Source organism: Prinia subflava, chromosome 25 (genome assembly GCF_021018805.1).
Source record: "Prinia subflava isolate CZ2003 ecotype Zambia chromosome 25, Cam_Psub_1.2, whole genome shotgun sequence".
In the NCBI taxonomy this organism is placed as follows: Eukaryota; Metazoa; Chordata; class Aves; order Passeriformes; family Cisticolidae; genus Prinia; species Prinia subflava.
Window position 1 is genome coordinate 4,635,381 of NC_086271.1, and position 13,684 is coordinate 4,649,064.

The 13,684-nt window shown below is 55.7% G+C and overlaps 1 protein-coding gene across 1 annotated transcript; it reads left to right on the forward strand.

Annotated features, from left to right (window-relative positions):
• Positions 1 to 327: 327 nt before the first annotated feature.
• P2RY2 (purinergic receptor P2Y2) lies at positions 328 to 9,934 on the forward strand. The gene is made up of 2 exons (XM_063419286.1): positions 328 to 534; positions 6,813 to 9,934. Exon 2 carries the CDS (start codon positions 6,817 to 6,819, stop codon positions 7,891 to 7,893), a length of 1,077 nt encoding a protein of 358 aa, XP_063275356.1. The 5' UTR covers positions 328 to 534; positions 6,813 to 6,816; the 3' UTR covers positions 7,894 to 9,934.
• The last annotated feature ends 3,750 nt before the right edge of the window (positions 9,935 to 13,684 follow it).

Here is a 13,684-nt window from a genome sequence, read left to right on the forward strand (position 1 = left end):
AGGATGGGGGCGGTTCCCTGTCCCAGCCCTTATCCCGGTCCCATTCCCGGGGAAGAAAGGGGACAGCGGTCAGTGTCCCGGTCCATCCATACTCCCATCTCCGGCGGAGAGAGCGGGGGAGTCCTGCTCTAGCCCTAATCCCGATCCCGTGCCATTCCGGAGGGGGAAAGAGAGGGGGCGGTGGGACTCCTGTCCCGACCCCAGCGCTGATCCCAGACCCGTCCCCATCCCGGGAGGAGAGCTCCCGTCCCGTCCCCGGGGAAGGCGCGGTCCCCGCCCCGGGCGGGGCAGTTCTGGCCCGGCTCCCGCCCCGTCCCGAGCGTTCCCAGCCCGGGAGGGCGGTGCAGCCCCGCGCCCGCCCCGTCCCTGCGGCTCCGGCGGCGGCACCGGGCGGACAAGGACCAAAGCCGGGCATGGCGCGGCCCCCGCCGCCCTCCTGAGCCGGGAGATCGGCGCGGAGCCCCCGGCACGGAGCCCCCGGCACGGAGCCCCGGCACGGAGCCCCGGCACGGAGCCCCGGCTCGGCATCGCCCGGTGAGCGCGGCCGCAGCAAGCGGGAGAGCATGGAGGGACCGGGGGGGACCAGGGGGGACCGTGGAGATACCATGGAGGTACCATGGAGGGACATGGAGAGACCATGGGGAGACATGGAGAGACCATGGAGGGACCGGGGGGGACATGGAGGGACCATGGAGGGACATGGAGAGACCATGGGGGGACCATGGAGGGACATGGAGAGACCACGGGGGGACATGGAGGGACCATGGAGGGACATAGGGGGACCATGGAGATACCATGGAGGGACATGGAGGGACCATGGAGATACCATGGAGGGACCATGGAGGGACACGGAGGGACCGGCGGGGACATGGAGGGGACACACACACAGTCACACACACGGGTGGGACGCACACAGCCCCGTGAGCACATCCTCATGGACACGGGCGCACACACGCACGTACTCACGGTGGTGGCACTGTCTGGGTGACAGGGGTGACACACGGCCCCGGCGCACACAGAGCAGGAAGGGGGCACTGCACGGACACAGCCGCAGCCCGACTCTCCTGCCCTCCTTCTCTCAGCCCCGCGTACTGCCCGTCCTGCCACTAGAACTGCCCGAAAGCCCCAAAGTGCCCCAAAACAGGGCAGTGGCGGGGAGCCGCTGGCATGGGCGGGTGCTGGCGCAAAGGGTTCAGAGTGGGCACTCAGGGGAGCCTCCTGCTCCTTTTGCTCCTCCTCACCTGAATTTGTGGATTTTTTAATGCGTTAATTCACAATAACGTCTTTGCTGCTCAGTTTCTCCCCTCCCTGGGGAATTCACTGGCTGTTTACCCGTGATTTCCCGTACACAGCTCTGGTTAAACCATGGAGCTGGCTCCCTGCTTTGCTCCGTGTGTTTTTTCACCTCTTTGCATGCTGGGCTCCCTGTGTAATTCCTTTGGGAGCGTTTTAATTTCGACTGCAGTGGGTGATACTCTGATTTCAAACTCCTTCTAGCAACTCCTAACTTCCAAAACACCTTTCCTCCCGGAGCTGGGCACTGCCTGACATCTCTGCAGGAACAACTTTGGGGGCAAAACATCGTATTTCTCTTTCTGTTCCAGTGTTCTTATCAGTTTATTGCAAAAGCCATTTGGCAACCCACCGCCTTCCTGTACTCGAGGTGAGGAGCAGCAAACGCGGCTCTGTTTTGGGCCACCAGCACTGGGGGATGGTGGCCCTGGCTCCAAAATTGGGCCGTTTCATTACCACCAAATTCCTCTTGTTTTCCCTCAGGCAATGGGTGGCTGATGGGTTCATTCAGGGGGCTCCAGTGCCAAGGGAGAGACCCCAAAGGGCGCTGAGCCCCAAAGCGCGGGCGCACCGCGGGGCTTGGTGGGTTACAAAAGCCCCAGGGGGATTTCTGACGGTGGTGGCACTGAGTGGCTTTATCCTGTCGCTGCCCGGCGCGATTTTTATCTCGGGCTGTTGACAGGAAGCCAAAGCCATGAATAGTTCTCTGGCAGCGGAGCGTGCTGCCGGCCACGCTGGGCTCCCTCCCCGGGGCTGAACAGCCCCCGCCAAAACCTGGACGGGAACCTCCCATGGAGCAAAGACCCTATTCCTCCACAGAGTGCTGCCTGTGGAGCAGGGAATTATCCCCCAAAGTCCACCCCCGGCGGGGTTTTCTGTGGTGCCGTGTAATCGTGTTATCCTGGCTGTCCCCCAGAGTGCCTTTGGCATCAAAAGGTCATGGAGGGCAAAACCAAAAGTCCAGGTCCTGGTAGAAACACCACCTTTCTACCTCCAGGAAGCCAAAGGATGTGCTTCAGAACAGAAATGCTCTGTTTTCCCTGTGGAATAAGTAAAACTGGAAGTTTGAGGGCTCAGGTAGGATCCACCCCGATCCCACAGCAGCGAAAAGCAGGCAGGGAGCATCACCTCTGCTGAAGCAGGAAGGGTTGATGAAGGGATTAAATGTTGGCCAGGGTTGATGTTTGCTTCCAGAAGGATCCATCCCCAGAGCCCTGCCGTGCTGGGGATGGAGTCAGGTTCAGCTGAATGGAGGTGGCCTTAATGACCGATGTCACCCATGGTTTTAATGCTTTTTTAATCCACTTTAGTTTCTCTCAAAGCAAAACATTTTATTTGAGCTCCAAACGAAGTCCTAAAGTTCTTTTAAATTATATCTTTTCTCCAGACTCTCTCTCCCGCTTTTAGCTTGGATCAGGTTACTGAAAAACCCTCTAGGAAACCAAAACACCCCCAGAAAAACATTTTCATGGAGAAAACAACTTCAGCTCTACTGTTTCTCAGCCTGGCGACAGGAGGGGAAACTGAGGCACGTGGCTGCCTCAGTGGAGCGGCTCCACTTCTGGGGTGGAGCTGCCCTCCAAAGGTGCTTTTTTCGTAGGGACAGAAACACGGATTCTTTGCAAGGTTTTGGTTTAAATTAGGTCTTCTGGCTGTTTTGGGGATGGAGGAAGGGGTGGATCACACCCTCAGGGATACAGGAGGGATTTTGCCTGGCAGGGAGATGGATAAAGCCCCTGAAGCTGCTTGGAAATGAATTTTGGAGGTGTCCTGCCTTGGGATCGCTGGAGAGAAGCACTGGGGGTGGTGGGGCTGGGACAGCTGGGGAGATCCTCAGCCCACACTGGCGGCCGGGGCCAGCCTGGAGGAGAAAGGCTCTGAAGGTCACCGTGGCAGAAAGGATCCAAGAGAAAGGGCAGCTGAAAGCCAGGAGCTTGGGCAGGCTCGGATTTCGGCCGGGTCCCATCTAGTGGCTCTGTCAGCCGGGCTGGGGAGCATCCCAATGCACTGCCTGTTCGCTTGTGGTCACAGAGCGTTTGAACCACAGTCCCAGAGCAGGGCAAAACGATTCCAGGCCGTCTGCTTCCCAGAGTCTCGAGTAGTTCCTGATCCTGAGCGAGGATTTTGATGAGTCTACTAAATGCCTCTGAATTAGGGCAGGGAAAACACCCACGTCTCTCTGTGTGTCCTTTGGAAGGGAGGCAGGGAGAGGACGCGGGGAAGGGATCGTGGTTTCAGCCTCCAGCATAAAACAGTGGGAGCTGTGGCACAACCAAGGGGTGCCTCTCTGAGGTCCTGCTGGTAAATTAATCCACATTAATTGTTTGGGAAGGCAAATTAAATCCCATCAGCCCCCTGTGAAAACCTATCCATCTCTGCTGTGATTTGGTTGTGCTTTGCTGTCTTCAGTGACTTTGCTGCTGCCTGGCAAATTCCTGAGCACAAAACATGGCTGGGATGGCACTGGGAATGCTGAAAAATGGAGCAGAAACCAGGAGTCAAGACCTGTGCTTGGCAATTCAGTGCCTGTCCTGCCGTGTCCCTCTGGAGTGCTGCCCATCCCTCAGCTGCCCATGACCTTCTCCCGTGACAGCCCCCTCCTCTCCCATAATGGCTGGTCTCAATATCCCTGGCAGATACAGTTACAGGAACATTTTGGGATGCTGACTTCACCTGCACATGCCTGTGGGTGCTTTATTTGAGGGCAGGGATCTGCCCAGGCTCCTCTCAACACCAGGCTCCTCTCCTGTGCTGCCTTCATCCACTGGCACTGAGGGTACGTGTTTTCTGGGAAAAAACTCCCATGTCCCATGGGATAAACAGGTCCAAGGCCACACTGCAGAGAGATGGTCCAGCCACTGCAACCTGCACGTGGCTCAACATGGAGGAAACTGTGTGTGGGTGGCTGGAGGGCACCCAAAAAGCTGTGCCTGGTCACCTGCATCCAATGCCAGAGGAAAAACCTGGCACTGTGACCTGAGAAGGGGCTGGGAGGTGAAGTGCTGAGGCAGATGCAGGTGGTTTGTTTGCTTTTGGGGATCACAGAAGGGTTTATCCTGCTTGGCATCCTCGGGGATTGCTGCTGCTCTCACCCTCCCCTCATCCCTGCTGGGGGCTCGGGGTGTCACTGTCAGAGCTGGCATTTGTGCCAGCCGTGGGCACAGCAAAGGGCAGTGCCAGCTGCCAGCTCTTGTGCCTTCCCTTGCCTTGGCTGGCATCTCCAGCTCGCTCCCTGCGGATGCAGCGGGGCTGGAGGGAGGGGGTGGGCTGCAGCCACGGGCCCGGCACACACAGCAGGTTTTGTCCGAGGGGTTCTGGGCAGAACTGGGGTGAAAAAGGGAAAAGAAAGGCTTTTGCGTTCCCAGAAGGAAAAGGAGGGAGAGCACAACAGCAGGGACAAGGCTCCATTCAAACCAAGCAGCAAACACTCTTTGCTCCTTGTCCTGAAGATGGAGATGAGGAACTTGGCACAGCCCTGGGCAGCCAGAGGAGATTCCACACCTTGGATTAGGGTTGGGTTTTCTCGCTGGGGTCTCAGGAGCCTGCAGGAAGACGAGCTGGAATTCAGGGCAATCTCCCCCCATCAGTGTTGGGTTATGTGCAGAGGAGAGCAGGAATGCAGATGGAGAAATCCCGTGCCAGGCTGAGGCCTCTGGCACTCTGTAACCCTTCCCTGTGCCTTTCGGGGCGTCTTGTGTGGCTTCCCTCGGCCACGGTGGCCTGTCCAACCCGTTTCATCGGCTGCCAGGTCTGTGGGCCACCTCTCCCTGGCTGGCCACAGATCTGCAAAGCTCAGAGGAAAGGAAGAATCTGCGGGGAGAGCGGCTGGAAAATGTTTTCCCATCTGCCAGAGCTCTGTTAACTCTGTCCATCCACAGCCACGCTGCTGGGGACTCGGGGGAAGAGGGTGGGAGCAAAGCTGAAGTGAGTGCAGGAAAAGCAAAACCCTGAGGCCAGGACAGTGCTGGCTCCTGATTTTCATCACAGAGGGGTTCTCAGAGTTATACTGGGGTTTTGGCAGATGTTGCAGATCAGCTGGGGTGTGAGTGTGTGTGGTTTCCACCCCTGTCCTTGGGAAGTGTGAGAGCCTCAGCCAGCACTGTTCCTGCTCTGCTCCAAGAGGAAAGCAGCAGGATCAGGGATGGTGTCCGTGCACTTCTGGACAGGTTGTTTAATCCGGTCCCTGGAGCAAGGACTGGAGTTATCCCCTGTGACGGGCTGGAAGCATCACTTCATCCCTTCTCCCTCAGCAAACAGTTGCCAAGGTGCTTTTTAGTACCAAAGTGCTTTGCTTTGGTGAGAGATCATCCAGGCTGGCAGCTTTGAGGAGACTGTCACTGCCTCTTTCCCTACGGGATCCGAGTTGGAGGTAGGGGCAGGACAGCTCTGGATCTGGTGTTCATTTTGTGTGAAAGGGCATGGCCACACTGTCCCTCAGCATGGTGGCACCAGCTTAGAGCTGAGCCCTTTACCTGAAAAGGCTGGGAATGCTCTTTTCCACCTAAAATCCTGGTGAGGTTTGGGTTAGGATACATCCTGCATGTTCATTCCAAGGGCACCTTTCCCCAGACCTTTTCTGCTGTAGGAGCTCCTGGTCCCTGAGCTCCTGGGCTGGATTCATCTCCCTGTAACCCCCCATTTCCACAGGCTTCCCATAAGGCAGGGAACAGCAGGGACATCACCTGGCTTCTCTTACGGGAAGGGAGGAAATGCATCTTAATTTGATTCCTGACCTGTGGACTCGCTCAGAGATCCTGTGTCAGCAGAGCCCAGGGCACAAAAGGGCCCTTGTCCCTCCTCACAGACAGGCCAGGCTCTGTGTGTCTGCAGAGACCCTTTCAAGGCTGTTTTTCTCCTCCCAGCTAATCAGTCCCATGCAGAATCCAGCTCTGCACAGGCAGGGCTCAAGGCCAGGGAGCCAGGACTGTGACCTGGCCACCATCAGCCCAGCACTAAACCCGTTAAAGACATCATCTTCATCAACAGGCATGTCAGGCAGAGCCCCTGTGGTGGAGACCAGGCTCCTTTTGGCAAGGTTTGATTACAGGGCCTCTGGGATTGCTTGCTGAAATTCCACTTTCTAATCCTTTCTTTCAAATCTTCCATCTGCTGGAATTTAGCAGGACCAGTTTTTTAGTGGTGCTCAGCTGAGTCACTTCTCGTGGCTGTTTAAACACAGAACAGAGCATCTTTCCTGCTCTGTGATGCAGGACACCAAATTTCTGTGTGAACCTGGTGGGAAGGTCGGTTTGGGACATTGGACTGGGCTGCAGGAGGTCTCAGGTGGACTCCCACGTGTGGCCTGGGGTTTGGTGGTGACTTTAAAGCAGCTCAGTTCTTCCTCTGTGCTCCAGATGCAGAATGAGGTTAAATAAAACTCACCTCATCCACCTGACCATAATTCCTCCATGCCCAGTTGTATCACCAGCACCACGAGGCCGTGGTGTCTGTGCTCAGTGGTGTGCTGCCCTCTTGAGCCGTTGCCTCCGTGTCCTTACAGCCTCTTTGCTTTCCCCCAGGGTGATGGAGAACCTCACAACTCCTCCAGCCTGGACCAGGATCATCAACAGCTCCTCGGACCCAGGCGGCACGGATGACAACCCCTACAAGTGCGTGTTTGACGAGGACTTCAAGTACGTCCTGCTGCCCGTCTCCTACGGCATCGTGTGCGTGGTGGGGCTCTTCCTCAACCTGCTGGCCCTCTACTCTTTCATCTTCAGGATCAAGACCTGGAACGCCTCCACCACCTACATGTTCAACCTGGCCATCTCCGACACGCTCTATGTGGTCTCCCTGCCCCTCCTTGTCTACTACTACGCCATGGGGGACAACTGGCCCTTCAGCGCGGGGCTGTGCAAGATCGTCCGCTTCCTGTTCTACACCAACCTCTACTGCAGCATCCTCTTCCTGCTCTGCATCAGCGTCCATCGCTTCCTGGGCATCTGCTTCCCGCTGAAGTCGCTGCGCTGGGGCCACGTGCGCCACGCGCGCCGCGTGTCGGCGGCGGTGTGGGCCGTCACCGTGGCCTGCCAGGCCCCCGTGCTCTTCTTCGTCACCACCAGCGTCAAGGGTGACACCATCACCTGCCACGACACGTCCAGCAAGGACCTCTTCGGGCAGTTTGTCATTTACAGCTCGGTGATGCTGGTGCTGCTCTTCTGCATCCCATTCCTCGCCATCATCATCTGCTACTGCCTGATGGCCCGGCGGCTGCTCCAGCCCACCCGCGGCATCTCCCGCCTGTCCCGCTCCAAGAAGAAGTCGGTGAAGATGATCATCATCGTCTTGGTGGTCTTCATCGTTTGTTTCCTTCCCTTCCACGTCACTCGTACCTTGTACTACTCCTTCCGGAGCTGGGACCTGAGCTGCCAGACCCTCAACGCCATCAATCTGGCCTACAAGGTGACTCGTCCCCTGGCCAGCACCAACAGCTGCTTGGATCCCATTTTGTATTTCTTGGCAGGGCAGCGATTTATGAAGTTTGCGGGTAACAAAATGCCAGGGAAGCCTCAGAACGAGGTGGCGCTGGGCATCGTGCCCAACAGCCACCTGGGAACCAGCAGCGACACGGACACACTCTCCAAGGAGCTGAAATCCTAGCTCTGCCTGCAGCAGAAGGGTTCATCCTGCGTGTGCAGGGAGGACAGCGTGCTCTGGGGCCCGAGGCTTTGGGTGTTTGGGGTGCCTGGGCTAGCACCCGCTCCAGCGTGGTCAAACACGCTCCTCTGCTTGGTTTTGCGGTATTTTTTTCGGGAGGATGCAGCTGTGGTTGCCCACGTGAACCCTGATCTCTGGCTCTGCATCCCAGCCTGCCCCTCTGATCAACACTGAAGTGACCAAATCTGGGGAAAAAATGGGGCCTTGAGTGCCTTGAGTCATTTCCCAAAGCAAAAACGCCGCGTGCAAAAGGTGCCCCCAAAGAATTCCACCTGCAGATCGCCTGGCACAGGAGCAGCCCAGGTTCCTCTGTGCCTTGGCAAGGCAGGAGGGGCTTTGGGCGGATGAGCAGAGCCAGCTGCAGTTCTGCTGAGCAGCTCGACGCAGATGTCAAGGACAAGCATCACCCAGGGCGGGAAAGGGTCTCACACAGCTTTGCATCCCTGAAGAAATGCTCTCGCAGCTTCAAGCTGGCAGAGCAGGGATGGGATTCCCAGCTCCTGTCCAAGGGCTGCCTTCTCATGAACCAGGGTGCTGATGGGTATTCCATCCCACTGGAGTGCACTGGTACCATCGAGCAGGTCCCCTGCAGGTTTCTCCAGCGGGGCCAACATCTTCCAAAAAACCCATTAGTGCTTCCCAACAGTCACCCTTTAAAAGCTTTTAGGGACCTACAGCTTCCAGCTGCTGGCTTTAATAGTCATCTCCAGCTCATTAAAATTTAAGGTGAGCTCTTCATGTCTTGTTTTTAACCCCCTTCCTGGTGACTCATGTTTCCAGCCCAGCAGCAAAGACCAGTGTTCATCCCCTTGGCTGAGGGCTGCCACGTCCCCATTGCTGTCCCTCAGAGGTGACAAAATTTGCCAGCACTAAACCCTGGGTTAAGGAGCTCCAAGTGATGCTGAGCTTAACCCCATTCTGCCTGGGTTTGGAAAAAATGTCCACAAAACATTTCACCAGAAGGTGCTCTTGGTGTTTTCCCCTGTAACTGTTGGGTTGGAGAGCCCAGATCCCAGGTCCATGGTTTCCCTGCCTGGAAGGTTCCTGCCCCCGAAAAATGAAAATTGCTTGGGCTGCAGCACTGGAAGCATGACATTTTGTAAAAGCTCTATTTCAGGACTAGGCAAACACATTTGATGTTGGCTTAGGCCAAAACCACTCTTTGGTTTCTCCCATCCCTCCTTTTTGTGAAGTGGTTTGGTGGAGACAAAGCCCCGTCACCCTGTCACCAGTTGTGTCCAGTCAGGGGTGACTGGGACCATTCAGGGCTGACTGGGAGCTTCCTGTGGTCCCACCCTCCATGGGGGGCTCTTGTCCCAACCAACAACGTCACAACCACAGGGGGCAAAGACAACCAGGACATCTGTGGGGTGGTGCATACCACCCTGCAGTGTGTTTAGGACAGGACTGGGTTAAGACCGGACTTGCACCTTTTATCCCTTTGTTCTTGGGAGCTTGGCTTTGTGGTGAGGGTCATGGCAGAGTCACTGGGGTGAGACAAATAACTGGGAGGAATGAATTCAGGCAGGGCACCGAGCTGGTACAAACGTCACTCCAGGCCTGGCCTCACCCGCTCTCCCACGCTTGCCAGAAAGCAGCGTGGACACGTTACGTGCTCTGAATAACTCAAGAAAAACATGCCCAAAGTTCCCTCCTGAGGTCCTGCTTGGAAATCCCACCTCCTCTGAGCTGGCTGGGAGCCACCACCCTGGGCAGCGCTGCCAGTGCCATCAGGGGTGTCTCTGTGGATCCCCATCCCCAAGTGAGACCACTGGCCAGAGGCAGAGTGGTTGGAGGGGTACCAGCTGGAAATCTAGCTCTGACTTCTGTTTTGGTTTTGTTTGTAAAAGCACTAACTTATACTAGAGAGAGAGAAAAAAAAAAAAAAGGTGAGTTTTATGACAGTGACTGTACATTTTTATTTTTGTAACGTGCAAACACCTCAGATTTCTGATAGTAAATGAGTTTATTTCTACTACAAGCACTTCTCTGCTGTCTCCTCTGGTATGTATAAAGATGGGTGTTGGGGGTAGATTGAATGCCATGGAAATAATTTAAGCTCCAGGTACCCACTCCTCTGTGATTCTTTACACCATCTCCCACCTGCTGCTCCAGCTCCATCCCTTCCACTAAGGGGAGCTTTGATGCGTGTTTAACATGCTGCCATCCTTTTTCTCAGCTGGGGCAAGTGGGTTGGAAACCAGCTGGCCACCATTGGGAAAGGATGGACATGTATGGATGGAGGTGGAGGCCCCTGGGACCCACGCTGGGAATGTACGTGCCCCTAATGGTGGGGCTTCCCCACCATCACTGCCTTTGGAGATGAGTTTATTTCAGATGTCCCTGATCAGCCACTCATCTGGGCCCTGAAAAACCTCCCTGCAAGCCTCCGCTGCTGAGAAGCCAGAGGATGGGATGTCCTTCCCAGCCTTCTGCAGGTAAGCAGCCGCACCACCCCAGCCGGATGCGGGGTTTGCCCTGCTCCTGCTCCGTGACTTGGGTGCCTTCTGCAGCCTGGCAGCAGGACAGGGCACCCGTGGGTGCCAGCACAGCCTGTTTGCAAACAGGGTGTGGGTTCAACGCCCCTCATGGCCTGTGGAACAGGTCCAGCTGGCCTCAGACGAGCCCGAGAGCCTTGGGATGGGACTGCAGAGTGGGTTGGGAACTCGTGTGGGGCGTCCAGCCCTTTGGTGTCATCCTGCCACCACAGCCTGCAGGGCCAAGAGGAGGGGCTGCAAGATGGGGAGGTGCTCAGGGGAATCCACTCTCTCCTGGTCCTCGGGCTGAGGAGTCGAGACAGCCCAGCTGGGAGTTGCCCAATGACCCAAATTGTCCCTAAATAGCTTCTGCAGCCCTGTGCTCAGCAAGATGCCGACACTCCGGTGTCTCAGCCTCCAGCATCCTCCGAGGATGAGCTCACAGGGCTGAGGCCTAAAAATAACTCCCTGGGGGCAGGGGGTGGGTGGGCATCGCTGTCACGGCACCGTCACCAGCGTCAGCGGTCCCCAGCCTGTGTTTCCAAACCCATCTGCACTCCCATGCCGGCCCCAAACCCCTCTGGCTCACAGCAGCATCCCAGGGATTGCCGAGGAAGTCTCGAGAGCCCTGGAGCAGCTTCCCAGCTTGTGCCTGCCCATCTGCTCCCCCTCGGGCAGGTGGGCTCCCAGCAGGGCGGTCTGGGCTCGGGGACCCCTCTGTAGCCAGCTCCTGGGGTGATGCACCGGGCGTGGGGGGCACCAGCAGCTCCAGGGGGCTGGAATCTTTGGGATTGTGGGTCTGGGTCGAGCGAGGTGAGGACAATGCCATAAGCCAGGGCCGTGGGCAGCAGTGAGTGGCCGTGTCCCAAGGTGGTGATTAATACCCCACTGTGCTGAGCCTCATCCAAAATTCATGATGTCATTTCCTCGAAATCCATCATCCCTTCCCGGGCAATGCTTGCCAGATGTTGCAACCCATCTCTGCGTTTCAGCGTCTGGCTGGTGCTGGGAGGCAGCACAAAGCCTGGAGCAAGAGCGGCACGTTCCTACAGTCCCTCAGAGCATCAAAATCCCCCTCATCACCAAAAGACTTCCATTCTTGTTTTTCCCCATTGTGGTAACTCTTTGAGCACCCCCAGAAGGCAGCTGGGCTGAAATGTGCTGCGAGTTTGGATGTGTGGCAGCTGCTCTTCCTCCTGGTTGCCCATAGATGGAGGAAGAGCACTGCCCCCCTCTGGGTTCCTCCTTCAGCCGCCTGCCTGATGGGGCACGTGGTGTTTGGGGGGCACGTGGTGTTTTGGGGGCCTCCTCCCCCCTGCTTTGGCCCATCAGATGCTTGGTTTGCGTGATGAAAGTCAGTCCTGGGAGAGATGTTGGCTGTGACCTGCACAAGACCCCTATTATGAACCCACAAGACAGAGGTGAGACCTCCAGGACTCTTCTGAGGCACTCAAGATGCCCAGGTGCCCCATCCAGATGGGCATTCCCCCCAAAGAAGAGCTGCTTTGGAGGAGTCCAGGTCCAAACCATGCCAGTGGTGGTGCAATGATTACTCTGGACATTCCCAGCCCAGGGCTATGGATCCAGCTGGTGACGTGCAAGGAGGGTGAATCATTCCACAGGAGCAAAGATTTACCACCAAGGTGCTGCTCTGCTGCTCAGAGACGGATGCTTAGCTGAGGGTGGAGATATTGTGGGGAGGAATAGAGAAGATGTGGATGGAAGTGTCCAGGGCCAGGCTGGATGGAGCTTGGAGCCACCTGGGATAGTGGGAGGTGTCTCCTCCTGTGGCAGGGGACAGAACTGGGTGATCTTTAAGGTCCCTTCCCACCCAAATCATCCTGTGATTCCTATAAATAACTCAACTCCCAGAAAAACAGCATCATTTTGGGAGATGGAATCATCCCCTTTCCTACTTTTCTGATACAAAGCACTCAGCTTTTCATTTCAAAAAGACACCTTTTCAACAACAACAACAACAAAATACCCAAATAAAAAACCTCCACTCATTTATGTTACTGAAATAGGCAAGGGTTAAAAGAAATCAGCAGAAACTATTCGCTTTCACCTCCCTTTGACCAGAATCATGTTTTCCTCACAGATTTTGGTTCAGCCACCCAGTCACAAAATGCCTCCTGCCCCAGCCTTGCCCTGGCTCTGTGGGTTTTGCCCGGTCTCAAGTTAAAGGGATTATTGTGAAACTGGTGGACGCGCACTTGACGCCGACCCCGCGTGGGAGGAGGATCAGCCTGAAGACTGTAAGAAACCCGATTTAGTAGGAAAAAAAAGGCAAGAGAAAGACTCAGTGCCCTGGTTACCCTGCAGATAAAGCACTCACAAAAGCAGGGAGGGATCAAAAAAATCCTTTTCCAGTAAAAGCAAATGTTTACCATGCACGATACCAAAGTGACCCCAGGTAATCTCAGGTTTAATGACATGGTTTAGTACCACTGAAAAGGGCCTCTTTTGTGTTTCTCAGGCTGTCATTCAGAGATGTCCCCACTGGGGAATTTCCTGCGGATATCTGGAGATATCCTGGTAACAGCAGCGAGGCTTTTCAAATGTCTTGTGAAACCTGTTATATATATAAATATATATTTATGTATTTTGAGACGTATTGTGCATTTTTTTCATACATATTTGCATAAGGCCCAGTGCCCCAGTTGCTGGCAGAGGCCACTGGGAAAGGGACAGGGGGAAGGAATTAGCAATGTGATACCTGCTCTGAATCACACCCTGCTTTTGTGGCTGCAGGATCTTGTGAGAAGGAGGTGGGGTAAGTTAGATAATCTCCAGAAAATTTCCCTGCTTTGGAAACTTTCCCTCTTTTATAACCTCCACACATCACACTACCTCCTCCAGGTGGGTGCTGGAGGGTGAGTCTTGGTGGCTGGAACTCCCCCTGGCCCATCCAGGTGATCTTGGATCTTGGTCCTGGGTCTTGGGGAGGTCTTTTACAACCAGGAGGAGCTTAATCCCTGTTTGAGTCTCTGTGGCAGCTCCAGCCCATCTCCCTGTGGAACAGCAGGGCAGGGACAGCTGGCAGGAGATGCTGCCACCTCCTCAGCACTGTGCAATTCAGCACAATTAATTTTATCCACCACCACCACGAAGCTCTGAAGCTCTGCGCTGTGGGCTCTGCTTCCTGTTAACTCCTTTTGCAACCTCCAGTGAGTTGTTCCTCAAAATCTTCCCCACTCTCAAGTGGATTTTCACGTTCAGCTTGCTGCATCCATCGCCTTTCCCACACCACCCCT